Source organism: Cervus canadensis, chromosome 31 (genome assembly GCF_019320065.1).
Source record: "Cervus canadensis isolate Bull #8, Minnesota chromosome 31, ASM1932006v1, whole genome shotgun sequence".
In the NCBI taxonomy this organism is placed as follows: domain Eukaryota; kingdom Metazoa; phylum Chordata; class Mammalia; order Artiodactyla; family Cervidae; genus Cervus; species Cervus canadensis.
Genome location: NC_057416.1, coordinates 25,033,944 through 25,061,894, shown reverse-complemented (window position 1 = coordinate 25,061,894; position 27,951 = coordinate 25,033,944). Strand labels below are relative to the sequence as shown.

The 27,951-nt window shown below is 40.3% G+C and overlaps 1 protein-coding gene and 1 pseudogene across 1 annotated transcript in view; one reads left to right on the top strand and one right to left on the bottom strand.

Annotated features, from left to right (window-relative positions):
* Nucleotides 1–1,795: 1,795 nt before the first annotated feature.
* Nucleotides 1,796–27,951, top strand: part of TEX15 (testis expressed 15, meiosis and synapsis associated) — a 74,347-nt gene continuing 48,191 nt past the window's right edge. The window contains exons 1-2 of the mRNA XM_043454595.1: nt 1,796–1,908; nt 26,396–26,546. Coding sequence (XP_043310530.1) covers nt 26,408–26,546 — 139 coding nt within the window. The 5' untranslated portion in view covers nt 1,796–1,908; nt 26,396–26,407. The remainder of the gene's footprint in view (nt 1,909–26,395; nt 26,547–27,951) is intronic.
* LOC122432415 lies at nt 13,486–15,140 on the bottom strand (annotated as a pseudogene).

The following is a 27,951-nucleotide window of genomic DNA, read 5'->3' as shown; positions in this document are numbered from 1 at the left end:
AACAGCTTAACCCAGAGCTCAAGGCTGTGGAAGTTTTCCCCAGTCCTCCAGTAATGTTCATCCAAAGCTCAAAAAAGACATGTCCTTGAACAAGAGATACTGCTGCCTACAAGGCCTACTTATCCAAGGCAAAAGAATGTGAAAAAGAAAGAAGGTTCACCTCCTCCTTAAAGCGGATTTAGGCTTGGACTTCTTATCAACCTGCCTAAGTTAGCTCTCTAAGCATCATTTGGGTTTCCTGTTCCAAAATGACTAGAGAAGGATGGTGCAGGCCTGCGAATGGAAAGTTAAGTTTCAGTGACTGGACTGGAGGAGCTGGATTCTATGACCTAGATAATCCTTAAATTTGGCTATAATAGGTCATGCTATAATTAATCCAAGGAGTCTTTAAAATCTTGTCATTCTCATCCCTCAAACTTGTTGTGAAGTGTTTACTACCGCCAAGTACAAGCTTCAGCTAAGGCAGTTGGTCTTCAGCTGTCTAACATACACTGTTTTTCAAAAACTTTTTGAATTACAGTCAACAAAACTGTACCGGAATGGCCCCTTCTGCGGATGCCTGGAAACTTTTCTTCACAGTGCCCACTCTACCCAGCTTTGTGGAAGAGAACCCAGGCCCCCAACAGAGTGGAAAGGATGCCAGTAGCAGGTATAGACCATTTAGCCATTTGACAAAATGATCTTTATTTAAGGTCTACCGTGTGCTTCCCTGCTGGCTCAGACTGTAAAGAACCTGCCCGCAATGCAAGAGACCTGGGTTTGATCCCTGGGTTGGGAAGAGCCCCTGGAAACGGGCATGGCAACCCACTCCAGTCTTCCTGCTGGACAATCCCGTGGACAGAGGAGCCTGGGGCGGGGGGCAGCGGGGGCGGCTACAATCCATAGGGGTCTCAAAGAGTTCAACAGACTAAGCGACTTTCACTTCAATTTCACATGTGCAAATAGCGTATGTGGTAGACTCGTTGGGACACTGAACTCACGCTCAGGGTCCAATCGCCCCCTCCCCCCACCCCCATCCTCAGGTTCCGCCCCCCAAGGCCGCTGGCTCCGCTGTCTGCGCAGGCTCAGATGTTGTATCTTCGGGGCACAGACTCCTCCGCGTGCGTAGGTACACGTGCCTGAGGAGCGCCCGCTTCCTTCCTGAAGCTTCTTCGGGGGCAGGTTGGTGGATGTTCTGTATGGCCTGTATCGCCTCGAAAATTTGGATTCTGAAGAACTGGCCGGGCAAAGAAGGCTGCTCAAGGTTTGTGGGGCAAATGTGGCGTTGGTGGAGAGGCGATTTAGCAGCCAGCAAGGTGCCAGATTGAATTGAAGAGAGAATGTTAAATTATCACGAAGTTCAGCATTTGGACCCAAAGGTGGGGCCTGCGAGGGGAGTGAACGCCCCGATGCCTAGAGTGAACTTTTAGCTTAACTTTTAGCTTCTCTTGAGGGACGCTGAGGCAGCAGGAGGGGGAAGCCCCATAGCTCGGACGCGGCGTCGCCCGCACCCAGGGGTCCGCGGTTCTTTGTCGCCCGAAAGCAGTGAAGAGAGTCTGGAATCCTGCGGGCCTTCGGAAGGAAGTCACTGGCGTTCGTTGCGGGCCGCAGAGGCAGAGGTGGGGGATGGGGGTGTGTGGGGGTGGGGAGGCACCCTGGGGGCGGGGCCGGGGCCGTCATGGTGGGCGTGGCTTCTCCCGGCACCCGCCGCCCCCTCAGGTTCACGCGCCGCCCGCGGCTGCGGAGCGCCAGACGCCGAAAGCCGCCGGCGTGACAGCTGCTCTCGCGGCGCCCCGAGGCGCTGAGCCGCCCGGGCCGGTGCGGCCGTCCGCGCGCCGCGTCGCCTCGGAGCAGAGCCCGCGCTCTCCGGACGATGCCCGCCGGCGCTGGCCCTCCGCTGCCGGAGCGGGTGGACTTGGGGGCGTTCGGGTAGGCGAGGGCGGCTCGGGAGCGGGGCGCGAAGGGCGCTCGGGCATCAGCGAGGGGTGAGCAGCCCCGACGGGCGGGCGGACCTAACGCGCCCGGCGATGCGGCCGCCGCGTGTCCCGGGCGATGCGGCCGTTGTAAGGGCTGGGTGGAGTGTTTGCGAGGCTGCTGTGTCGTCGGTAGTTCTTGACTCCTTGATTCAGCTCTCTGATCTTCGTGAAACGCCTAAGATCCCACGGTGGTGTGGGTGCAAAAAACGTCTCCCGACTGCCAGGTAGTTTAGTTTGAGCCATTTCCTAAACTCGCGCCCACTTAGATCTTTCAAGGCAGTTTCCTTCCTTCCCGTACTTAGGGTTGAATTTTCTCCATTTGTTTGGAATGCTCAGTATATTCCAGTTAGTTTCTCAGTATTTATTTGATGTCCTTGGCCGCCGTCATGGCTGTGTGGAAAGAAATGACTTAGTAATGCTTAATGATGTTAAAGAAAACAGGCTGAGGTTGTTGGTAATTGCAAGGCTTTAACCACAGTTCCCTCAAGTTTTCAAAATTGTGGATTCCAAGTGCAATGTGAAGCATCCCAACTGTGAGTGCATTATTCGCTTTTGGGAGCGACAGATGAATATGGGACTGTTTCAAAGTATGAAGTCAGAGTGGCATAAAATTATAACAAGTTTTTGAATTCTCCTTTCGACAGTGTGTCGTGTATGTGTAGAGGGAATGGAAGTAGTACAGGCTTTAAATGTCTTTGAGTTCACATTTAGAAAACTGTTAATTTCGTTTATGAGATATTCTTAAAAGGTTTTAGGCTTCATTCAAAAGATATTGTTGATTGGAAAGAGGGTACCGTTTTAACATTTGAGGCCCAAGGGGACTGGAGGAGTGAAGTCAGAATTTAGAAACCTTTTCGATACTCGGTCATTGCTCACTTTGTTAAAAGCTTTCAATTAAAACAGAAACAAGTCTGCTTTACTGCCCAGATACTTAAATATCCGAACCTTACTGAAACATAAAGATGTAAAACTTTGAAGAGAATGCCTCAAGTATCTTGAATACCCATGTACATTTTCTTTTTAAAAAACGTATGGAAGAATTCATATGACTGGGGGGGAAAAAAAGGAATTATCTGTAGAGTTCAGTTGTTGAACAACGAGAAAAAATAGCATAACTTTTGTTTACGTTTTCCGGAATTTCTAACTAGTGGCTAGTGATAATTTCAATGTTAGTATAATTTTTAGCCATTTTTTACTTTTATCATTTAATATGTTAATGTTTTCACCTCTTTGCAGTATATACATGTGGAATGTTGTACACCTGAAAGTGATGTCAATTATAGCTCGATGTATGTCAAGAATATGTAAAAATTACTTTATAGAACCAGTAAAATATAATTATAGTACTTTTATCGATGATAAATATTATTGCACTTCTACTCAATGACAAGTTATGTGAGAATCATTTTTTCTCTGAGTACAACTAGTGTACATGGGCACTTTTAAGTTATAAAATTATGTTTTATTATGCTGAAGGCTATCATAATGTGGGCTTCCCAGAAGTAAATAATACACCTGCCAATGCAAGAGACGCCGGTTCTATCCCTTGGTCGGGAAGATACCTGAGAGAAGAAAATGGCAACCCACTCTAGTGTTTTTTCTTGGGAAACCCCAAGAAAGGTGGATGTGGGAGCCTGGCGGGCTACAGTCCGTGGGGTTACAAGAGTCGGACAGGACTTAGTGGCTAAACAACAATAATCATACTGTACTTGGGTTGCAAAATCTTAAGTTTGGGAAAATAATCACCCAATTATTACTTGGGTGATTAATTTTAGAAAACTGGCAATTATGATTTTTTTGGTAAGCATACTACTTTGGTTTGCTTTTCTGTGTTCCTGTTTCCTTTCTCATTTATTTAGAAATATCTGTACTTTGTTGAAGGATGATTTAGAGGGTTTGAAATACCTGCACGTTTTTCTATTAGATCATGAACCATGATTGTGTTGCACAGTTGGAATTGGCTTTCCTCTAAATCTTTGTTTTATTCTATTCATATTTTGTTGCTTATACTTATTTACTTAAAAAGTGATTTTTGGGGGGTCCAACAGTTATTTCCAGAGCAGCAGTATTTTATTTGTTGATCTGATGTGTCTATAAGTGATGTTCTTGGGTGGTTGGTTTTTACTTTGTAATGCTTTGGTTTTTAAAATTGGTCAAGTAGTAGAGTGAGACTGTCAGAACTTCTATAGAGATGTCTCTGTTTCACATGGTTAGGTAAAGTTGCCCAACAAGCTAAGCGAAGTTTAGAAAATTTTAAACACATGCATAGAGAAAACTTGATTGCTTTAATGAGCAGTTTTGCCGGTAAAGATGGTCCCTGAGGTCTGGTAGCAACTCTGTATGCTTGAAATGTGTAATCCACATAATGCAAAGCCTTTGTAATGACAGCACTTCGCCACTAACGGTGGCTGCTCCTGAGGGTCTGTCTTTAATTACAACAGCTGAGACTCTGGCAAAGCTCCTGCTACGGCTTTCAGCAGTGCGGCTGTGAATACATATCAACGGTTCAGTCCTTATCAGAACCTAAGTTTCCTTTTTGGATAGCTTTGCTAGTGCTTATTAGACCCTAGATATAAATTTTTTTTTTTTTTTTAAGTTTCTTCAAGAGGTTTACTGTAATTCAGCTTGAGAATTTTGAGGACAATAATGCGTGGTGGCTCAGACAGTAAAGAATCTGCCTGCTATGCAGGAGGCCTGGGTTCTATCCTTGGGTCGGGAAGATCCCCTGGAGAAGGGAATGGCAACCCACTCCAGTGTTTTTGCCTGGAGAATCCCACGGACAGAGGAGCCTGGCCAGCTATGTGGGCAAGTCCATGTGGTCGCAAAGAGGCAGACTTGACTGAGCGACTAACACACTTTCAGTGCAATAGAGAAAATCACTGGTTTGAGGGTCTAGCTTGTCAGGATAGAAATCTCAAACCTCCTAGGAGAGCACATACTCCTCAAGTGGGGGGAAATACTTTCTTTTTGCTGATGAGGATAAAGTGGTGTTTCCTTGACGGTTTTCTAAGCATAAACTTATTAGCTCTGATATATTTACAGGTTGAACACCCAAACTTCGAAGTGTGGGGGTAATGAAAATGGGTAAGCGGCATTTTTGGTATTAAATCAGCAGGTACCATTGTAATTGTCTCATTTAAAAGTTCTAAACTTGGGATACATGGACTTCAGTGAGTACAGAAGTTCCTAATTCTTTGCCAAAAAAAAAGAGTGAATTGTGTTCATTTTTTTTGTGGAGAAGATAATATAGCTTAACAGACTTTCTAAAGAGTGTGAGACTCCCTCCTCCCAAAATAAATTTACCGGTGAACTTGAGAGAGGTTATTTTCAGAACACATTTTCGGTTTTATAAACTGAAATAGCTAGTTAGTAGCAGAGCAGGAACCTCAAGCCTAGGTTTTTGACCGCCAATCCTTTGTTTTTCCCATTAATCCACATTTATTGCACCTTGCTGTACCTCTGTTTTAATAAGGCAGTGTCCTGTACTCTGACTTACAAGTAAAGCCTTGTTTTGAGAGATCTTTAAAGCTCACATAAGCATTTTAATGCTTGATCTTAACAGAAACTATGAGCAAAAAAATGAATGATCATTCGTAAAGGAAGATATGAACAAATACTTCCTAATATAGATGAAAACATTACCACTATTTTATGCCATTAATCATTGAAAAAGTCCAAAAGGGACAAAGCTTTTGTAAAGCCAGATTCTTTGTTAGTAGAATTATCCAATGTAGTGGTGGTCAGGGACGTCTGTAAGCCCTTTTGACCTTGAAATGACAATCTTATTTAAAGTTTATACATCCCTTAGATTCTGTGGGGTGTATTTGTATGGTGTCATAGTTAGCCAGGGAATAGGAAGTAACTTCAGTGAACACATTTTAAATGTTCCACAAATCCATCTCTGTCTCTAAAAAGACCCAAATTTTGTGTTTACAGGCATCTTTCAAGCCCTATCCAATCAATTAAACGAAGTATTTTAGTTTCTTCAAATACTTTGTGCCTATCCGTCTGAGGCATTTAGCAAGCATGTTGCATATTCTTATTCTTTCTTAAGGCTAAAAAGAGCATAGGGCTTCACAGGTCAATAAATAGTGTAACTAGATGCAAAAGGATGGAGGAATGTTAGATGTTTAATATTAAACTGTAAGGATTAAAAAACTACATGTCTTTATGTGATTTAAATATACACCTGTAATAGCCAACGCTTACAGAGCACTTTACTATAAAGCAATCATTTTTCTGTGTTGCATATATTAATTCAGTTAACCAGTATAACAGGAGAGTGTTGATTAACTGAATTAGCTTGTTGAGAATTTTTAAAATAATTTTTATTTATTTATTTTTGTCTGTGCTGGGTCTGTGTTGCTGCATGGGCTTTTTCCCCTCTAGTTGGGGCTGGCGGAGGCTACTCTCTAGTTGCGGTGTGTGGGCTTCTCATTGCAGTGGCTTCTCTTGTGGAGCACTGACTCTAGGTGTGAGGGCTCAGTAGTTCAGGCTCCTGGGCTCTGGAGCACAGTAATTGTAGCACACGGGCTTAGTCGCTCCATGGCCTGTGGGATCTTCGCTGATCAGGGACGAAACCTGTCTCTCCTACACTGGCAAGCGGATTCTTTACCACTGAGGCACCAGAGCAGCCCCTGAATAGATACTAATTTTCTTGTTTTTATATATGAAGCAGCTGAGGCACAGAGAGATTGGGTTAAGTGTCCAAAGTTGCACAGTTAGTAAGAGGCAAAACAGGATTTTGAACCAGGTGATCTGGCTTTACCAAACTGCTGCTAAAAATATATTTATCTCTGATCTAGGGCATAAGTTAAATAATCTTCTCTTTAAAACAATCTGTATGAACTATTTATGCTAATTTTTTAAAATAATTATTTGCTACAAATTTGTTGAGTCTGAAGAAAAGCTAATAGCACATTATTCTGTTTTGGTCACTGCTGTATTTATGGGCTATCCAAAAGTGGGACTAAAAGTCTGGCAAAAGAATAACATCACAGAAGTCAAGAAAACTGATCCAAGTTCATTTCTCTGCCTAAGGTGCTATGACTTGTATTCTAGTTCCTTTTTTTCTGGGATCTTGATAATATTCAAGGTTTGTCTACAGGTTTCTTTGAAGCCCTTTAAGTTTCTAGTCTGTCTGTGTCTATGTCTGTCTTCCCTCTCACTGGTAACTACTTGTTTGTTCTTTATATATTAAAATCTATTCTGATGTTAGTAAGAATGCACATTTTATTTGTTGCTAATGTGAAAGAATATTGGATAATTGCTGGTTGTTACCGTCTCAAATTCAAACATGGGAAAAAGATTAATTTTTAAGTGAATGGTTTATCTCTTTCATGAGAACGATGGATAATTAAATAAACTTACTTAGAAGTTATAATTGTGTATTAGTGTTTTCTGGACATGACTCCATTACAAATATACATAGTTTCAGTTCAGTTCAGTCGCTCAGTCGTGTCCAACTCTTTGCGACCCCATGAACTGCAGCATGCCAGGCCTCCCTGTCCAACACCGACTCCCAGAGCCCACCCAAACTCATGTCCATTGAGTCAGTGATGCCATTCAACCATCTTATCCTCAGTCGTCCCCTTCTCCTGCCCTCTATCTTTCCAAGCACCAGGGTCTTTTCAAATGAGTCAGCTCCTTGCATCAGATGGCCAAAGTATTGGAGTTTCAGTTTCAACATCAGACCCTCCAAAGAACACCCAGGATTGATTTCCTTTAGGATGGACTAGTTGGATCTCCTTGCAGTCCAAGAGACTCTCAAGAGTCTTCTCCAACACCACAATTCAAAAGCATCAATTCTTCGGCACTCAACTTTCTTTATAGTCCAACTCTCACATCAATACATGACCACTAGGGAAAAAAAATTTTTTTAAACTTATGTTTCTGGCCTCAGCTATACATTTCCTACTTTTACATTCAGTGGACCATATTCGGTGAATATGATTGGTGGCTATATTTTCCATACCAAGATGTGTAGAAAATTAAACTACTGTTGAATTCTTTGGACCAATAAAGTAAGATAGCTTAATATTCTTAAACAAGAGGAACATCTTGAATGGCAAGAATGATTCAGTGCACAGTTCATTGATCTTAGAGGGCAGTCTGAAGAATCTCTTGGTTTTTAACTAGAAAACAGGCCAGTGCAGGAGGAAAAGTCGATTCAGCATTGGTTCAGTTCAAGTTAGATACTTACCAAGGGATGCCCCATATCTAGTTATTTTCCTACATAAAGAAAAATGAATTATGTGGGGGTACTTCCCAGGTGGTCCAGTGGTTAAGAATCTGTCTTCCAATGCAGGATATTCAGGTTCAATCCCTGGTCAGGGAACTAAGATCCCACATGTCACCAGGGCAATTAAGCCCACGTGCCACAACTGAGATCCGATGCAGCCAAATAAATAAACACTAAAAAAAGAATTGTGTGGGTTTTAGATCTGACCAATTTCAGAGATTATTTTGTTGTTAGAGAAAGTAACTGATAATCTTTCTACCAGGATTATAGGTTGCTTTTATTGTTATTTCTCTTCCAAGGTTTTCTTTTTAAGCCTCTTGAAAATTGTATGTGATTATCATTAGTCATCTGATTATTACTTCATATTTCCCTAACGTCTTTTAAAAAGTCTCATAGCCGTAATAGGTTACCTACTAATTTTAATCCCTGTGCTTTTCAACAATTCCCTGACTCCTCTTACAAATAATTTCCATCTGTTGAGCAGAGAATGAACTCAAGATTGGGGTTATATTGATCTATCCTTCATCTTTCACAGTCTGGTAACACAACTTACATATTTTACACTTTTCAGCAAAACATCTACTTTCCAGGTCTTCGGCTAAGCAATCATCTCTCTGCTTGTTTCTGCATGGAGAGGACAAGAAGTGACTTTAAGCAGGCAAGGTGGCAACTTTCTAGCTGTTGTCATTGACTTTTCACTGTGTTTACAATACAGTGTGTTTCAGTATCTTAGAGGAAGACATTCTTTATATTTAATACTTGGGCTCACTAATAGTAACAGTTACTCCCAAGTTGTATTTATCTATAAATAGCATAAAACAAGGTTGATATGGAGGATAAGGGTAGATAATCCAGTTAGGTAATCCAGGTTATCTTCCTTGTTATGCAGTAGGTTTCAAGTTATCATTTGCTAATTTACTCCATAGTTGAATGATTCTGTTTGGGTCAAGCCAATCAGAATTTGGCATTTGAGAAGATTGAAGGAAGGACTAAGGACTGGAGGATTGTGTTATTGAAGAGTCGATCTGTTTTCTCACCTTTGTAGCCAGAATGACTTTGACCTCTTTGTGGAACTTGATCTATTTTTCTCAAAGCTTCTAGACTCTCAAGGGAAAGGAACCAGGGGACTCCTAAGCCTTGGGGACTCCTTAACTTTAATTATTCTCCTGTTGAAAAGCAGCTAAACTGGAAGTACTCTTTTCCCATAGCCCAGGCTCTTGGGATAGTCTTTAAAGCATGTAAATTACTTCTAACTTTACTCTCATTTGGCTGTATATAATTAGGTAGATACAGGATTTTCCTTGGGCCCGAAGGGAGAGCCTGCCTCAAATTTTTAGAGAAGTCCATCCGTATAGTACAGAATATTAAAACAAGATTTGGATTTCTGCATCACAATTATGGAAATATTTGAGGACCAGTTTTTGCTTCTAGTTTAGGAAATCCCTCATATTGGAGATTTATTAATCCAACATAGACAGCTGATCACAGTTTATCATGATAAAATTGCTTAAAAGGTAATCTCTCTCTTGCCTATTATCTTTGCCCTGAGGGCAGCAAACTAAGTCTGAGCAATAATTATAATTGAAATAAGTCTTGAGGAATGTACTGGTAATCCCTAGACTTTTCCTGCGTGGAATGCCCACATTTGTTTTGTGCCTGATCGTCTAGATTGGGGGTTCTCAAAATGTGGTTCCTGGACCATCAGCATCACTTGGGTATTTATTAGAAGTAAAAAAATTGGGGGCCTCAGAATACTGAGGATGGAAACTCCAGAGATTGGACCTAGGAATCTGTGTTTTAATAAGCCCTCTAGGTGATTCTGATATATGTTAAAAGTTTGAGAACCACTGATTCTAGATCATCAGGGATAAACCAAGGATTTTTTGCTTTGCTAGTCCATTGCTTTCAATCTATATACCTTATTACTCACGTGGGTGCTACTCTCTAGGTGTACTCCAAGAATAGACAGTCTGTTATTAGGAATACACTGAAGAGTACCCAGAATAGAATTGTTGGTGGCTTTCAGAGTTTTTCTCTACTTCCTTGTCTTTCCTTCTTGGTGAGTGCCTGGAACAAAGTAACTGCTTGTTAAATACTTGTTAAATGAATAACTGCCTCCCTTCCCTCCCCCAAAAGCAAAACCACATTCTTATAAAATTTCTTTTGGATTCTTCCTTTGCAGGAGCATTAAGTCTGAAAGTGAGGTCCCTAGTTAAGAGCATTTCTTTCACCTAATAGTGATACTGGTTAAGAGATTGCTAATATTAAAAAGAAGAAAGAAAAGAATGGTTCTTACGTAGCTGATTGGATGCTTTCCTCAGCATTATCTACCAGTAGATCTCAAACTTAGCTTACATCAGAATCACCTGAAGAACTTGTCAAGTCATGGATTGCTCAGCTCAGCTCTAAGAGTTTCTGATTAATAGGTCTAGGATCCAGCCAGAAGGTTTTCATTGCCTGTAAATTTCCAGGTGATACTGACGCTGCTGGTCTCGGGACTGTAATTTGAGAACTGCTGCCTTTGGTTCTCCAAGACTAGAAATATAGGTCATTTCATGCATATGAATGTTAGTTCCTGGTGTTTGCATAGCCAGTGATCTGTAATTGGAAAGTACATGTACTTGGCTAACAAACTTGCTGAATAGTATTTTTCCCCCCAGAGGTGGTGTTAAGATCTTTTTTCTCAGCACAAGACTTTCTTTTTTTCAGACATCTTTAAAAACTATTTTAAAACTCACCTGCTTAGATAATTGAACTTAATTGACTGAAATAGATTCTTTACCCAAATCTTGCCACACTGATCATTTCTCTAGTTTTCATCTCAAGCTTGGTTGAGAGTTTAGCTAAGCTACTCCATGGTGTTTCTTGTTGGCATCCATTTGGTTTGGCCCAGCAGCCTGCAGTGACCTTAAACTGATGCCCCCTCAAGCAAGTGCATACCCTACATAGTGACCCTCAGAGTCACAGAAACATGCGGGTTTCTGACAGCACTGCTAGTCAGCTGTGTCCTCTCCCTCCCACTGCCTTGCCCTTCTGTGCCCAGGTGGCTTACCAAAACCCTGGTCATTTGGTTTGAGTTTATCAATATAGGCTTAACCCAGGAAGCCCAAAGCACCTCAGTTCAGCTCAGTTCAGTTGCTCAGTCGTGTCCGACTTTGCGACCCAATGAACTGCAGCACGCCAGGCCTCCCTGTCCATCACCGACTCCCAGAGTTTACCCAAACTTGTGTCCATTGAGTCGGTGATGCCATCCAGCCATCTCATCCTCTGTCGTCCCCTTCTCCTCCTGCCTTCAGTCTTTCCCAGCATCAGGGTCTTTTCCAATGAATGAGCTCTTCGCGCTTCACATAGACACTAAGAAAGGCGTGTGCCTCAGGTCTGGTCTCTGTCTGCTCTCTGCCTTGACCTCCTTGTGGTTCCTTGAGGCTTGTCAAGTACTTCCTCTAGGACTTGTGAAGAATGAACTTCTTTATTTCATTTCCTCTTGTGATCTGTTGTTGAACCTTGGCTTACCACCCAGCTCCCTGTGCTCCACTTAATCTGTTAATTTGACAAATTCATAACACACTTATTAATTTTCCAGTGTAATTTTATACCTAAACATGTGTTGCTTATTTATCTTCTGGAGTTGATATTTGTTTCTGTTTTCTGTTCTCTAATACAACTTCCCAAAGAATGGGAAAATTGATATTTCTTTCATTTGGATTTTTTCCCACAGCTAAACACAATTTTCTAGTATTTCTTAGCATCTCCTGAAACAGATTAAAATGAGGAGAAACTGAACCTTTTTTCCCCAACTCTTTTGTAAGACATTTTTTTCTCGCTAAATTGTTCTAAAGAAAAAATCTCAAAAGAGCTCAATGAATACAGAATTCTTAAGTTTATTGTTATTGGTTGTTTTTTGTTTGCTTGTTTGTTTGTATGTAGGATCTCAGTTCCCCAACCAGGAGTTGAACTCAGACCCTCAGTAGTGAGAGTTGAGTCCTAACCTTGGACCTTCAGGGAATCTCAAGAATTAAGTTTAATAGAGATTTTGGTTAAATGTTTTAGCCATACCCTTTCAAATCAAATGCATACATCCTCTGCAGATTTAAGTCAGAGTTTCTATGCTAGATAGCTTCTAGTAGAGAAAAAATTCTTGAAGACACTTCTATTAATAGTTTTTCTCTTAATAGACTGTCTCCCATGAATTTGTGGAAAGGTTTACCAGATCCCTCCCGTCTTGTTAAAACCTGTGGTTGATGTTGCTCTGTAATGTCACTGTCTCCATACCAGTATTTTCTTGTTCCAGGGGTTTGTTTGCCACTCTTTCACCCTTCCAGAAAGCCTGGGACAACTCTGTGCAAAAATCATTATGTTAACATCCTTCCTTGAACAACTTTCATGATCAAATTAAAAGAAAATTGGAAATGTTTACCTACTCATACATATGTACTTTTTAAACATGCCAGTCATATTAATTTACAAGTTTGCTTCAGCTTCTTACTATTGTACTGACTTAACAATTATACTTTAACTTATTGTAATTATAGTAGGTAAACATGCTACTAACCATTAACTTCCAAAAGTGTATATCCATATATGTATTACTAAATATTTCGTAACATTTTTTATATTCTTATGTGGCTGCCAGCTCACACTATAGGATGAACCGTCACTATCAAATTGCTCAGAATTTCTATTACCTAGATTATTTAGCATTTCATTTTATGCACCAGACTCTCATCCTTGTTGCCTTGATACTTCATGACTACTCAAGGGCTTCCCGGATAGCTGAAATGGTAAGAATCTGCCTGCAGTGTGGGAGACCTGGATTTGATCCCTGGGTTAGGAAGATCCCCTGGAGAAGGGAATGGCAACCCACTCCAGTATTCTTGCCTGGGGAATCCCATGGACGGAGGAGCCTGGTGGGCTACAGTCCATAGGGTCACAAAGAGTTGGATACGATTAAGCAACTTAGCACAACTCCTGTGTGTAAGACTGAGGGGCGGGTTAACAAAACATAGCAACTTTATGATGACCATTCTGCATTTAGGTATTTCAGATGTCCTGCTCGCCTCCCAAGCTCTAAGTCACCCATTGCTAAGCCTCGGGTTGAAGAAGAACTCAAGAGAGAATTAAGAATAGAACTTTCTAAATTACTACAATGAAATCAAGCTTTCTTTAAATACATGTGTTCACAAGGTGTTGACATGAAACCTTTTTTTTTTGGCCAGTATATAGTTATTTTTAATGCCCAGATTTTATAATTCAAGGGCCAGGGGCCAGAACTTTCTCGTAGACTCAAGCTTACAAATTTGCAGTAGGCTTTAGATGCCAGTAGGGATACTTCTTGTCTAATTTGGTTTCTGGGAAGACTTCATTCAAATCCTCAGTGGTTGTCTCATCAAATGGAATTAATGTTTTTCATCTTCTCCAGCTCTTTCTCATGTTCTTTGTTCCTGGTCTTTGAGAGAGACAAAAACTCAGCACAGTTTTTCACATCATCTTTTTCTTGAGCGCCCACCTGGGCGGTATATTTACTTTCTGGTTCAGGACCTTAAGGGCTTTAAGCTTCTCAAGGTCGTCTACCAAGCCAGCCTTGGCCACGTTGGCCTTGTGGTAAGCCTAGTCAGTGGCAGATGGCTTCTCAGGTCTTCCTGGAGGTGAGAGTCCCACCCCAGGACTTCAGAGAGTTCATCGTGGCCTTCTGCTTTCAGGATATGATCTCCCCCAAAACTCCCCAGTCAGTGGTTTTTAGAGCAAGTTTCTGCCTCGCCACCTTGAGACCTTCGTGACAAGCAGACCCTAGACCAGGACCCCAAGTCTTTTCACTGCTGCTTCTGTTGCCAGGAGGCCCTGGGGCTGGACTCTGACAAGGTGCGCCCTGCTTTCAGGCGCACTCCTGGCCTTCACACCCCTTCTTTCCTGCTAGGCTTGTCCTCGATTACTGCGACATTCTTCTCACTGCTGGACTTCTCCTTCCAAGGACATTAAACCTTCTGAACAACCTCTAGAAATATCTGCTGAAACATGTGACATGTAATTATGGTTTCATGGATGTTGAATTTTGAATTAATTAAGAAATGATCTGATTTTCAGCCAGATGCTTGTGCCCAGGTGGCACTAGCGGTAAAGAACCTGCCTGCAAATGTGGGAGACTCAAGAGACGCGGGTTCTATCCCTGGGTTGGGAAGATTCCCCTGGAAGAGGACATGGCAATCCACTCGTCTTCTTGCCTGGAGAAACCTGTAGACAGGGGAGCCTGGGGGGCTCCAGTCCATAGCGTTGCAAAGAGTTGGGCATGACTGAAGTGACTTAGCATGTGCACTCCTGCCCATATTAACGGACAAATAAGGGTCCATAACCTTCTTTAGGTTAAAGAAGAGAATTATTGAACAGGTGGTTTTTAATGATAGCAACTTAGAGGCATTCTCTGCCCTTCAACAAAATTTAGTTTCAAGCTTCCCAGCCCATGAAACCAATGTATTGTTTAACTTTCTCTAAAATCCCCTCTCCCCAATTCAAGAGACATTTATTGAAAATCTGTTTGTATAGAATTGGGTGTTAACCTTGTATATTATATATTTAACATTTGTATGTTAACATTATATATTCCTTTCATCTGGGATTTTTCCTTCCCATCATATAGACCATAATCCTTTGCTCTCTAATGATCAGTGCAACCTGATATATTGGAAATCTTGTAAAAATCCTCCAGTATTCATATTTTCCCTCTTAGTGTTCTATTTTTTCATTGTGACGTCAGAAGGAATGTATCCTTCTGGTATTCTGTCATCATCCTCTTCCTTTCCATGGGCCTGGATCTTTTTGCTCTTGGCCTACTTGGTGTAATGCTTCATTCTCACTTGGGAACGCATTACCAGAAGCTGACACTGTTCTGGAATTGCACACACTCTCTTAACCTTTTTAACCACAGTTTTTTTCCGTACCTCCCATTTCATCTGTGCCCTAGTCCTCTTAGCTTCACCATCATCTCTGTCCCTTTCACCATTGTATTTTTAATCTTTTGGCATACTTTTTATCATTATTGAAGCTGGATTTGTCCACAGTTACTCATTTCATTAATAATTTTTCTAACATTGTAGATTTCCTTTCCCCTGAAATGCTTGGTAGTGCTAGAGTGTCATAATTAATTCTACTATATCAACTTGAATTTTTTATATTATGTTCTCAAGGATCTAGTTTTGTTTTTTTTTTTAAATAACCATTTGTGTTGGCTCTATTTAATAAATAAACCATCTCTTTCTTAACAATTTGACCAGATACCTTTATGTGTTAAATTTTCATGTGTGCTAAGTTACTTCAGTCGTGTCTGGCTCTTTGCGACCCTACGGACTGTTGCCCACCAGGCTCTTTGTCCATGGCAAGAATACTGGAGTGGGTTGCCATTTCCTCCTCCAGCGAATCTTCCCAATCCAGGGATTGAACCAATGTCTCTTATGTCTCCTTGTATTGGCAGGCGGGATCTTTACCACTAGCACCACCTGAGAAGTCCTAAATTTTCATAGATACTTAGATTTATTTCTGGATTGTCTTCTGATTCTGCTATTTTTGTATGTCCTGAGCCAATACTTTATTTTTTGTTTATAGTAACATTATAATAAGTTTTATTGGGCTTCCCTTGAAGCTCAGTCGGTAAAGAATCTGCCTGCGGTGCAGGAGACCCGGGTTCGATCCCTGGGTTGGGAAGATCCCCTGGAGAAGGAAATGGCAACCCACTCCAGTATCCTTGCTTGGAAAATCTCATGGACAAAGGAGCCTGGTGGGCTACACAGTCCATGGGGTCGCAAAGAGTCGGGCACGACTGAGCAACTAACACACACACACATAATAAGTTTTAATAACAGTTAAGGATATTGGCTATTCTCAGGTACTTATTCTTCTGCATGAGTTTTCCAATCACTTTTTTCTAACTGGAAAAAAATTTTTTTACAGGGATTCATAAAAGAATTGTAAATTTGTGTCTTCAGTCTTAGCAGAAGTATTTTTAAGATTTTTTTTTGGATTTTACAAAGAAACAATCTTTGTCTTTTCTTTGTTTTCTCTATTATACGTTTGTTGGCTTTCTCTTATTTAAATGAGCCTTAATGGAGAATGAGTTAAAAGTTAGGAACTCTGTAGGGGAGCACACTACTCAGGAGACTGGGGGAGGGGGATTAACACAGCACAGTGGCGGCAGTTCTCGAAAAAGTAGATGTCACTCTGTTCACAAGTCAGTGAGTGAGACTTCTCACCAAACCAGTTATTCCTCTATCCTGATAGCCTAGAAATTAAAACATGCATGTGTAACTTAAGTCTGAAGTTAATCAGTATGTTTATCCTTCTATGTAATGTAGGACGATAGAACACTCTTAACTCTATCCCTCCGAACTTAATATGTTGGAAAATAAAATATAAAAATAGAACGTGAAAAGGAAATTTGCAGTAACTCAAGGTATAATTAGTGTTTAACTTTTGTTACATTATCTGCCAGTTTTTTTTTTTTTTCCCTTGCTGATTTTACACTGTGACCCGTGGTATTTCCATCTAATAGAAACAAGCGAGTCCTGCTTAAAGTGTCCCAGACTGTCTCCTCATGCATTCTTTTTAGAGAAGAATTGTGTGACAACCAGACCTGAGTTTAAAGTCACCCATTTACATTGACAAGCTATTACTGTGTAGTTCTCATAGTGGGCAGGTAGGAATATGGCAAGAAGAGTTCCTTTCCAGGTAAATTATAGGGAGAAAAGATTTTTTAAAACTTGTTCATGCTTCTTTGTCTAATCCCTGTTTCTTCAAGATTTTCTTACTTAAATAAATGCACTTACTGGTGAACACTTTTCTTTTACATCCTAGCTTATAGTTGCTATTCTTTTAGCCTTAATTTTCTTTCATGTACAAAATATTACTACTTTCTATTTAGCATTAAGTGAACTAGACAATTCCAAAAGACAAACATTGCTTATAAAAAATGTCAAGTGTATTACAAAAACGAAATCATACATATAGCCAAATAGCAAAAGGACCTGGAACATTTATATAATAATAACAATCACCACCACAACAAAAACAAACTTTCCCCCATAATCTCAGGATGTTACCTGGATCTGGGAGAACTCCTTGACATATGATACCAAAATTAATGTTTTTCCATCAAAGTGAATACTCTGCCTCTTTCTGAAAAATGTTATACTGTTCTTCCTAGATAGTCTGATTCTTGTCAAAGTTGTCACCATATTTAATGGCATAACCTTATATCTTATTGTTTAATTGAAGTATAATTGATTTATAGTATTATGTACAGCAATAGGACATGGGTCTAATAGCATAGTGATTGAGTATTTTTTGAGCTTATATTCCATAATATGTTATTACAAGTTAATGGGTATAATTTCCTGTGCTATACATTATATCCTTTTTGCTTATCTATTTTTATATGTCAGTTCAGTTCTGTTGCTCAGTTGTGTCCAACTCTTTGCGACCGCATGGACTGCAGCATGCCAGGCCTCCCTGTCCACCACCAACTCCTAGAGTTTAGAGAAACTCATGTCCATTGAGTCGGTGATGCCATCCAACTATCTCATCCTCTGTCGTCCCCTTCTCCTCCCTACTTCAATCTTTCCCAGCATGAGTGTCTTTTCCAATGAGTCAGTTCTTCCCATCAGGTGGCCAAAGTATTGGAGTTTCAGCTTCAGTATTAGTCCTTCCAATGAATATTCAGGACTGATCTCCTTTAGGATGGACTGGTTGGATCTCCTTGCAGTCCAAGGGACTCTCAAGAGTCTTCTCCAACACTACAGTTCACAAAAGCATCAATTTTTCGGCCCTCAGCTTTCTTTATGGTCCAACTCTCTCATCCATACATGACTACTGGAAAAAACATAGCTTTGACTAGATGGACCTTTGTCATCTAAGTAGTATCTCTGCTTTTTAATATGCTGTCTAGGTTGGTCATAGCTTTTCTTCCAAGGAGCAAATGTCTTTAATTTTCAAGGCTGCCATCACCATCTGCAGTGATTTTGGAGCTGAAGAAAATAGTCTGTCACTGTTTCCACTATTTCCCCATCTATTTTCTATGAAGTGATGGGACTGGATGCCATGATCTTCGTTTTCTGAATATTGAGTTTTAAGCCAACTTTTTCACTCTCCTCTTTCACTTTCATCAAGAGGCTCTTTAGTTCTTCTTCACTTTCTGCCGTAACAGTGGTGTCATCTGCATATCTGGGGTTATTGATATTTCTCCTGGCAATCTTGATTCCAGCTTGTGCTTCATCCAGCCCAGCGTTTCTTATGATGTACTCTGTGTATAAGTTAAAGAAGCAGGGTGACAATATACAGCCTTGATGTACTCCTTTCCCTATTTAAAACCAGTCTGTTCCTCCGTGTCCAGTTGTAACTGTTGCTTCCTGACGTGCATACAGATTTCTCAAGAGGCAGGTCAGGTGGTCTGGTATTCCCATCTCTAAGAATTTCCCGCAGTTTGTTGTGGTCCACACAATCAAAGGCTTTGGCATAGTCAGTAAAGCAGAAGTAGATATTTTTTCTGGAACTCTCTTGCTTTTTCAGTGATCCAATGGATGTTGGCAATTTGATCTCTGGTTCCTCTACCTTTTCTAAATCCAGCTTGAACATCTGGAAGTTCACAGTTCATGTACTGTTGAAGTCTGGCTTGGAGAATTTTGAGCATTACATTACTAGTGTGTGAGATGAGATCAATTGTGCGGTAGTTTGAGCATTCTTTGGCATTGCCTTTCTTTGGGATTGGAATGAAAACTGACCTTTTCCAGTCCTGTGGCCACTGCTGAGTTTTCCTGCTGGCATATTGAGTACAGCACTTTCACAGCATCATCTTTTAGGATTTGAAATAGCTTAACTGGAATTCCATCACCTCCACTAGCTTTATTCGTAGTGGTGCTTCTTCGTAAGGCCCACTTGACTTCGCACTCCAGGATGTCTGGCTCTAGGTTGGTGATCACACCACTGTGATTATCTGGGTCGTGAAGATCTTTTTTGTATAGTTCTTCTGTGTATTCTTGCCATCTCTTCTTAATATCTTCTGCTTCTGTTAGGTCCATGCCATTTCTGTCCTTTATTATGCCCATCTTTGCATGAAAATTTCCCTTGGTATCTCTAATTTTCTTGAAGAGATCTCTAGACTTTCCCATACTATTGTTTTCCTCTATTTCTTTGCATTGATCGCTGAGGAAGGCTTTCTTATCTCTCCTTGCTATTCTTTGGAACTCTGCATTCAGATGGGTATATCTTTCCTTTTCTCCTTTGCCTTTCACTTCTCTTCTTTTCTCAGCTATTTGTAAGGCCCCCTCAGACAATCATTTTGCCCTTTTGCATTTCTTTTTCTTGGGGATGGTATTGATCCCTTCCTCCTATACAGTATCACGAACCTCCGTCCATAGTTCTTCAGGCACTCTGTCAATCAGATCTAATCCCTTTAATCTATTTGTCACTTCCACTGTATAATGGTAAGGGATTTGATTTAGGTCCTATCTGAATGGTCTAGTGGTTTTCCCTACTTTCTTCAATTTAAGTCTGAATTTGGCCATAAGAAGTTCCTGGTCTGAGCCAGTCACCTCCCGGTCTTGTTTTTGTTTCTCCATCTTTGGCTGTAAAGAATAATATAATCAATCTGATTTCAGTATTGACCATCTGGTGATGTCCATGTGTAGTCTTCTCTTGTGTTGCTGGAGGAGGGTGTTTGCTATGACCAGTGCGTTCTCTTGGCAAAGCTCTGTCATCCTTTTCCCTTCTTCATTCTGTACTCCAAGGCCAAATTTGCCTATTACTCTGGGTATTTCTTGACTCCCTACTTTTGCATTCCAGTCCCCTATGGTGAAACGGACATCTTTTTTGTGTGTTAGTTTTAGAAGGTCTTGTAGGTCTTCACAGAACCATTCAACTTCAGCTTTTTCAGCATTACTCATAGGGGCATAGACTTGGATTACTGTGATATCGAATGGTTTGCCTTGGAAATGAAGAGATCATTCTGTCGTTTTTGAGATTGCATCCAAGTACTGCATTTCAGACTCTTTTGTTGCATTTCGTACTCGTTTGTTGACTATGATGGCTACTCCATTTCTTCTAAGGGGTTCTTGCCCACAATAGTAGATACAATGGTTATCTGAGTTAAATTCGCTCATTCCAGTCCATTTTAGTTCGCTGATTGCTAAAATGTCATTGTTCACTCTTGCTATCTCCTGTTTAACCACTTCCAATTTGCCTTAATTCCTGGACCTAACATTCCAGGTTCCTATGCAATATTGCTCTTTACAACATTGAACTTAATTGCGTCACCAGTCACATCCACAGCTGGGTGTTGTTTTTGCTTTGGCTCTGTCTCTTTATTCTTTCTGGAGTTATTTCTCCACTGAACTCCGGTAGCATATTGGGCACCTACCCACCCGGGGAGTTCATTTTTCAGTGTCCTTTCTTTTTGCATTTTCGTCCTGTTCATGGGGTGTCAAGGCAAGAATCCTGAAGTGGTTTGCCATTCCCTTTTGTATGTAGGAGTTTGTTAATCCCATACGCCTAACTTTTCCCTTCTCCTTTCCTCTCCCCTTTGGTAACCAGAAGTTGGTTTTCTATATCTGTGAGCCTTGTTTCTGTTTTGCATATACATTCATCTGTATTTTTGTCCAATATAAGCCACAAACACTTCTTAACTTTTGCTTGTAATCAGATTAATGCATGTGACTATGTACAGAGTCCCAGGGCTGAAGGTGGACGCTGAAAGGCAGTCGTCCCTGTCCCAGTCTCTTCTGTCGCTAGTTTTCCTTCCTTGGGGCAGGCAGCTTCAATGCTCAGTTACTCTCCTGGCTGTTCTCCACACTTAGACATAACATGGGTTTAGTAGTATCTCTTGACTTAATCAATTATGGAAATTATCCATTGATAATTGGAATCATGCTTTAATCTGTGTAACTTGATTTGACATGTTGTTTCATGTGCCTGGGTTCGTTCGTTTTCACTCATGTGTTGTTATTTCCTGGTGTATACACTGCAGCGTACTTACCTGCTGGGTGGTGAGAAGACGTTTTAGTTGTTCAGTGACAGGGCTGCTTTGATTCCTCTGCTTGCCTGCAGGTAGACGTATGCAAGAGCTTCTCTAGGGCAGTGCTTCTCAGAGAGTTTGGTTAGAAGCTGCTAACGTAATTAATACCATAGATTCCCTACTGATTTGAAATATCAGTATCTTCAAAGTCATAGGATTTTTTGGACTTTCTCCCCACCACAGTGTCCTTTGTTTATTTTTGAGTTAGTGGCACAGTTTCAAGTTGCCTATTACTCATCATCCCCTTTATTAATAGAACCTGATTTAATTGAGTAGTCGTGTACCAAGCTAATTATAATTGCTGTAACGACTAACTAAATTTTAATATTCAGTAGTGCCATTTTTCCTGCTCCAATCATTTCTCAGAATTTCCTTGATCATTCTGTTTTTTCTTCCATATAGTCTTTAGTATTATTTTTGTCACCTTCAAGATTGAATCCACTTAAAGACTGAATCAACTTTAAAGGCTTAATATGAGAAGACTTTTGCGTATTCAGTATAATAAGTAGTACTCCTCAAAAATAAAGTGTGAGGATATTCTCTTTTTAAGCAAAAATTTTATAACCCTCAGTCTTTTTTTTTTTTTTTAACAAGTCTTTGTATCAGCCCAGGCCATTTTAAAATTTATTCTTAGATATATTTTTTTTTTGTATCTATAGGGAGGGAATGAAGGGAGTCCTCACTAAGAGTGAAGGAAATCTTCCAAGTTTTTAGAGGATATACATTTACAAAGATAAGATTTAAAAGATAATAAAGGTGGAAACTGATAAATCTCCCTCCTCCGCATTCCTAAATCTTCTAGTGTTCCATTCTTCACAGCCAGCCATTTCTCTTGAATAACTTACACACATTTAACAAGGACTCGTATAGCTCTGTTTTTATTATGGAAAAATGCAAACATATGTAAAAATATTAAAACTAACAAGTGCCTAACAAGGATTCTGGATAGTTAATATGCAGGCATCAGTTTCACTGAACGTCAATTTGCCTAGCTGTTGAGTGCATTCAGTCTGATGCCAGACTGCCTGACTTTGAATTCCAGATTCAACACTTTCTAGCTTTGTATCCTGGGGAACATAATTTAACTTCGATGGACTTCTTTTTCTAATTATAAAAAAGGATATCTCATAGGGATATAATGAGGATTAAATGGATCAATCTGTATCTAAAGCACTAATAAGAGCTTATGTTATTATCGTCAACACCATTTAAAACATTTGCAGTGAATAAAATGTAAATTTGAAAAATCCATAGTATATCATGTAGTGATTTAAAAATCATAAAGTACCTTGGAATAAATTCTTTAAAACATGATTGCTGTGGCTAGGACTTCCAAAAGTGTGTTGAATAAAAATGGCAAGAGTGGGCATTCTTGTCTTGTTCCTGATCTTAGAGGGAGTGCGTTCAGCTTTTCACTGTTGAGTATGATGTTAGTGGTCTTGATGTGGTTCCATGTTTTAAGTCTTTAGTGTAGAAGGTCTTTTCTGGTAGGTCCCAGGCTTTTTTCATTAGTGGTTATTCTGCAGATAGTTGTTATTTTGGTGTGCTTGTGAGAGGAGCTGAGCCCAGGGTCTTTTTACTCCACCATCTTCAGCACTTCTTTCTTAAAGTTGATCAAAAGTGAAAAAGCACCAATATATAGGAAAATTTATAATTTTTACTGCATTAAAATTAGATCTTTTTGTTTAAAGAAGTGTAATGACAAGTTTTAAAAACATGGGAGAAATTATTTGCAACAAGTATACTTGGTCAAGAGTTAGTCTCTCTTTTCTTACAAATGCATTGAATAGAATAAAGAGCTTTACAGAAAAGTGAGAAAAAACTTAAAAAGGCATTTCACAAAGGTTTTCACCAAATGACCAATAAATATACCCAGGAGATGACTGATCTCATCAAAAACCAGAGTAGTGCAAGCTAACCACAATGAGATATGTGCATCATATTGGCAAGAATTAAAGTTTGCCAATATGAAGTGTCAGTGAGGGTATTGAGCAACTGGAACTCATATACTTCTGGTGATAATATAAAAACCCAGTATACTAACATACTGAGAAGTTCAGTTCAGTTCAGTCGCTCAGTTGTGTCCAACTCTTTGAGACCCCATGGGCTGCAGCACGCCAGGCATCCCTGTCCATCACCAACTCCCAGAGCTTGCGCAGACTCATGTCCATCAAGTCGGTGATACCATGCAACCATCTCATCCCTAGACTACACAAAAATTAAAGTTTTTCTATGGGAGGAAAATGCTGTCAACAAAACTAACAGACAAAAATGCTGCAACACTGATGACAGGCAGAAGTTAATTTCTGTGTATATAGAGTCCTTACAAATCATTCGCTGACCATTTTAGCTGAAAAACAAGAGAAAAAGGTTGGAACAAGTGATTCAGAGAATAAACAGGATGACTCAATCTTGCTAATAATGAAAGAAATGCAAATTAAAACCACTGAGTATTATTTTTATTATTTACAAAGATTAGTTTGGCAAAATACTAAAAGAAAATTTAAGAGAATAGTTTAAAATGTATCTTATACAAGTAAAACTTAAAAGAAAATAAAGGCCAGGTAAAGACAGGTGAGTTACTAAGAGACTAAAAAACCATCCCTGAGCAGTAGCTGTAAAATCAGGATTGTGAAGTCACAGAAGTCAGGGCATTATTTCAAGTCAGGCTTTTATTTCAAGAAGAGCCTGGTCACCAGTTTCAAAGGTAGAGGGGCCAGGTAAGCTGTGAATCAGAAACGTACGATGTGAATGAGAGACGGACGTGGAAACCACTGGTGACTGAAGACTGCTGTTTAGGTAGAGTAATGGAGGCAGAAATAGAAGTCAATCGCAGAGGAAGTAGGACGTGATCTCAGTTCAGTTCAGTCGCTCAGTCGTGTCTGACTCTTTGCGACCCCATGGTGATCTAGAGAGGGGCAAATCTGACCCTGGCAGGTTTTGTCTGTTTTGCTTTTTACTTGATCAGGTGTGAACCTGGTTAAATGTGGGGGTAGATACAGAGAAGCCAAGTGGGTGGGAATGAAATTCAGGATACAGTGGAAAGAGAATTGAAACAACAGGAGTGTAAGAGAAAAAACCCTAAAATGGAAGTTATAAAGTCTAGTTTTTATCATCCTGATTCTTTGATGCTTAGTAGTTTCATTTACAACAGGGGTTGGCAAACTTTTTCTGTAAAGGGCTAGATGGTAAGTATTTTAGTCTTTGTGTGCCAAGGGTCTCATATTCACTCAACCCTGCTGTTCGAGTCGAAGAAGGCAATGGCACCCCACTCCAGTACTCTTGTCTGGAAAATCCCATGGACAGAAGAGCCTGGGAGGCTGCAGTCCATGGGGTCGCTAAGAGTTGGAAACAACTGAACGTCTTCACTTTCACTTTTCACTTTCATGCATTGGAGAAGGAAATGGCAACCCACTCCAGTGTTCTTGCCTGGAGAATCCCAGGGACGGGGGAGCCTGGTGGGCTGCCGTCTATGGGGTCGCACAGAGTCAGACACGACTGAAGTGACTTAGCAGCAGCAGCAGCAGCAGTTCTAGTAGGAAAGCAGCCATAGACAATAAGTGTGGCTATATTCCAGTGAAACTTCCTACAGATCCTGAAATTTGAATTTCATATAATTTTTCAAGTGACATGAAATACTATCCTTGATTTTTTTTTTAAACTGTTTAGCTGTGAGCTCTACAAAAACTAGTGGGCTGGATTGGATGCATAGGCTATAGTTTGCCAGCCCCTGATCTATAAAATGAAAAGCTGGACTAAAACATATTTCATCTTGACATCATATTGTCCTAGCTGGGGGATTCTTGACTTAATCTCATTAAATGTGTATGTAGCTTATCATGTATAGATCTGATTGAACCTTTTATCAGAATTCTTTCTTTCAACTATTTAGAACTCTGCTGAATAATTTAGAATTTTATGTATTTGTGACTCAAGTTCCAAGAACATTATTCATCATTTATTTACTCATCAGGTACTCTTTACTGAGATTACTGGGAAAGGGATGATCTTTGCTATATCATGTGACTGGATGTGACTGGATGAGAGAAAGGCTGGTTTTCTTCTCTTCCTAGAGGTCTCGGGCCGTTCCCTGTTTTGAACCATGTCTGTGAGGTTGAGAGATCACCTTTCACAAAGAATGAAGGAGTGGGGATTGGGAGAGTAACTGCTTTTGAACCTTCTATAGAATCTTTTCCTTTGTGACCCTTCTGTAGAATTTTGGCAGCTCTTAATTTGGAATGTGATGTCATGTTTGTGAACAAAGCAGTTGATGGTTTCAGAAGGCCCAGCGCCATATTATGAAATGGCATGAAAAATATATCTTTGCATATACTTCTCTGTGTGTGGACACCATAGGTTCCCTTTGATATCCTGTTTGAGTTCTCCTTGGAAGGTTAATTACTATATGTGTGTATGTTTGGGGAAAAGGTTGAAGGGAGGAAAAGGAATAGTGGTATGATGATGTATAATGTCTTAATCCATTGGTAGTGATACTGTGGAACAATAGTGGTTGACTGTTTTAGGCCATCAGTTGTAGGGATACCAATGCAGTAGTTGATTTACAACTTCCATAAAGGTGTTTCCAAAAACCAAAGATTCCAATTTAGAGAATATATTAAATTCGCAGAAGCCCATAGGAAAAATGTTTTAAAAAATAGGTACTTTGCAAGAATTTTACCAAATGTTAATAAAAATTTGTTGTTTAGAAGTTATTAAGCTTTTTGGAAACACAGAAGGTTTAAACTGCAAGGAAAATGTCTGTTAGAAACTATAAAATAGAGACTTCCCTGCTGGTCCCTTAGGTTCCCTAAGACTGCTCTTCCAGTGCAGGGGGCCTGGGTTCGATCCCTGGACAGAGAGCTAGATCCTGCATGCCACAACTAAGACCCAGTGCAGCCAAATTAAAATAAATAAATAAATGAGTAAAAATTTAAAAAAAAAAAACAAAAACTACAAAATATTTTAAATAGTACATAAAATCAAAAGTTAACTCATTTTCTATTTTGAGTAACCTGCAAAATGAGATTGAAATCTGTTGTGTGACTAAAAATATATCTATTCAATTCCATATAAGAACTTTTAAACAGTTTTACTGCCATTGCCTTTTATTATTTATTGACCTTTTGTTTAATAACTTTGGGTTGATTTTAGGCCACCAACAAAATGGAAATGAAAGAGATTGCTAAATACAAGACTCTATGGAAAATGAACTCAACCAGTGAACCTTTATTTGTTACTGGCATAAATGGCAATCCTTTGAAAAAATTCACCATTCCCAAGATCAGGAGGACAGCTGGGAAAGGTAATAATTCTATGGAAGATGGGATTATTTCATAGCTATTACTGCATTTCTCTGATCTTAGTTTATGCTCATCTTCTATTTTGACTCTGCATATAAAATTAGCTTAAGTTAGGCCTTTAATTCCTTAAACACATGTACTTTTTTTCCCACACAAAGTAAGATAGACACATATCTCCTACCACTCCCACTAAGTACACAGTTAAAAACACTGGACATCACACATAAAACAAACAAGACTTTGAAGGGTGGAGAGAAGATGAGCCTGTGTGGGACCCTGGGAGTTAAGGATTGTCATAGCATTAAATTCTTAACATTTTCTTTTTGTTTCCTTCATGTCTCAAACTGGATGACCACAACTGAGAAATGCCGACTTTTACAGACACAAAAGCCGTAAGAAAAGTCTGTTCTGTTTTGCCAAGGACTGGGAGTAGGGTAACTTAGAATGTCAGAAACCTATCTGACAGTGAACACTCTATTGCAGCAAAATGCCTGGAGGAAGAAACAGCCCAGCATCTGTTCCTTTTTCAGCCTAGACTTCCTCCTCCACCTCCACCCACGCCGGTGCCTTTCCCTTCATGGAACTTCATACGGTCCCCTCTCTGCTGTCCCCTGCCCCTGCAGTGTCTGTGGATTCTGCTCCTGCCCTGTGGTGAGGAGTTGCCATGGGGATGAGACACTCGGTGGGAGCAGAGTCAGTGAAGACCAAGAGGGGAGCCTAGATTCCTGTCACACACACCAGTAACAGGGTGTCTGTCCCCCTGCCACAGGGTCAGTGGAGGCTGAGTCAGGAGCATCGGCTTCTACCTCTTTCTCCTGGTAACAAGACAGCCGCCCACCCTGCCCCAGTGCACCCCGCCTCCACCCCCGTCACCACCAGGCTGTCAGCGGAGACCCCGTGGAGCGCCCGTACTTCCTGGTGGTGCAGAGTTAGTCTCCCCATCCTGTGCCTTCTCCTACAGGCTCAGTTAACCCTGTGACTTAGTAGAGGCTTGTTACCACACAGGATTGAATATGATCTAGTCTCTTAACAGTATCCCAAATGACCAAAGTATTTAAAAAATCATCTTACCACCCATCAGGAAAATCCCAACTTGAATGAGAAAAGAAGAATCAACAAATGCCAACAACATGATAAAACAGATGTTGAAATTATCTCACAAGGCTTTTAAACCAGTCATCATTACCACCAATTAAAAAATTAAGTCATTCTATTGACATTTCAGCAACCAATTATAAACACTTTTGAAACAAATGGAAAATTGCAAGAAAGAAATGGAAAATGTGATAAAGAATTAAGAAGTTTTGGAACTGAAAAATGCAGTAATTGAAATAAAAACTAATTGGATGGGTTCCAGAGAAGAGTTGAGAAGATTTTGGAAAGAAGTAGTGAATTTGACGATACAGT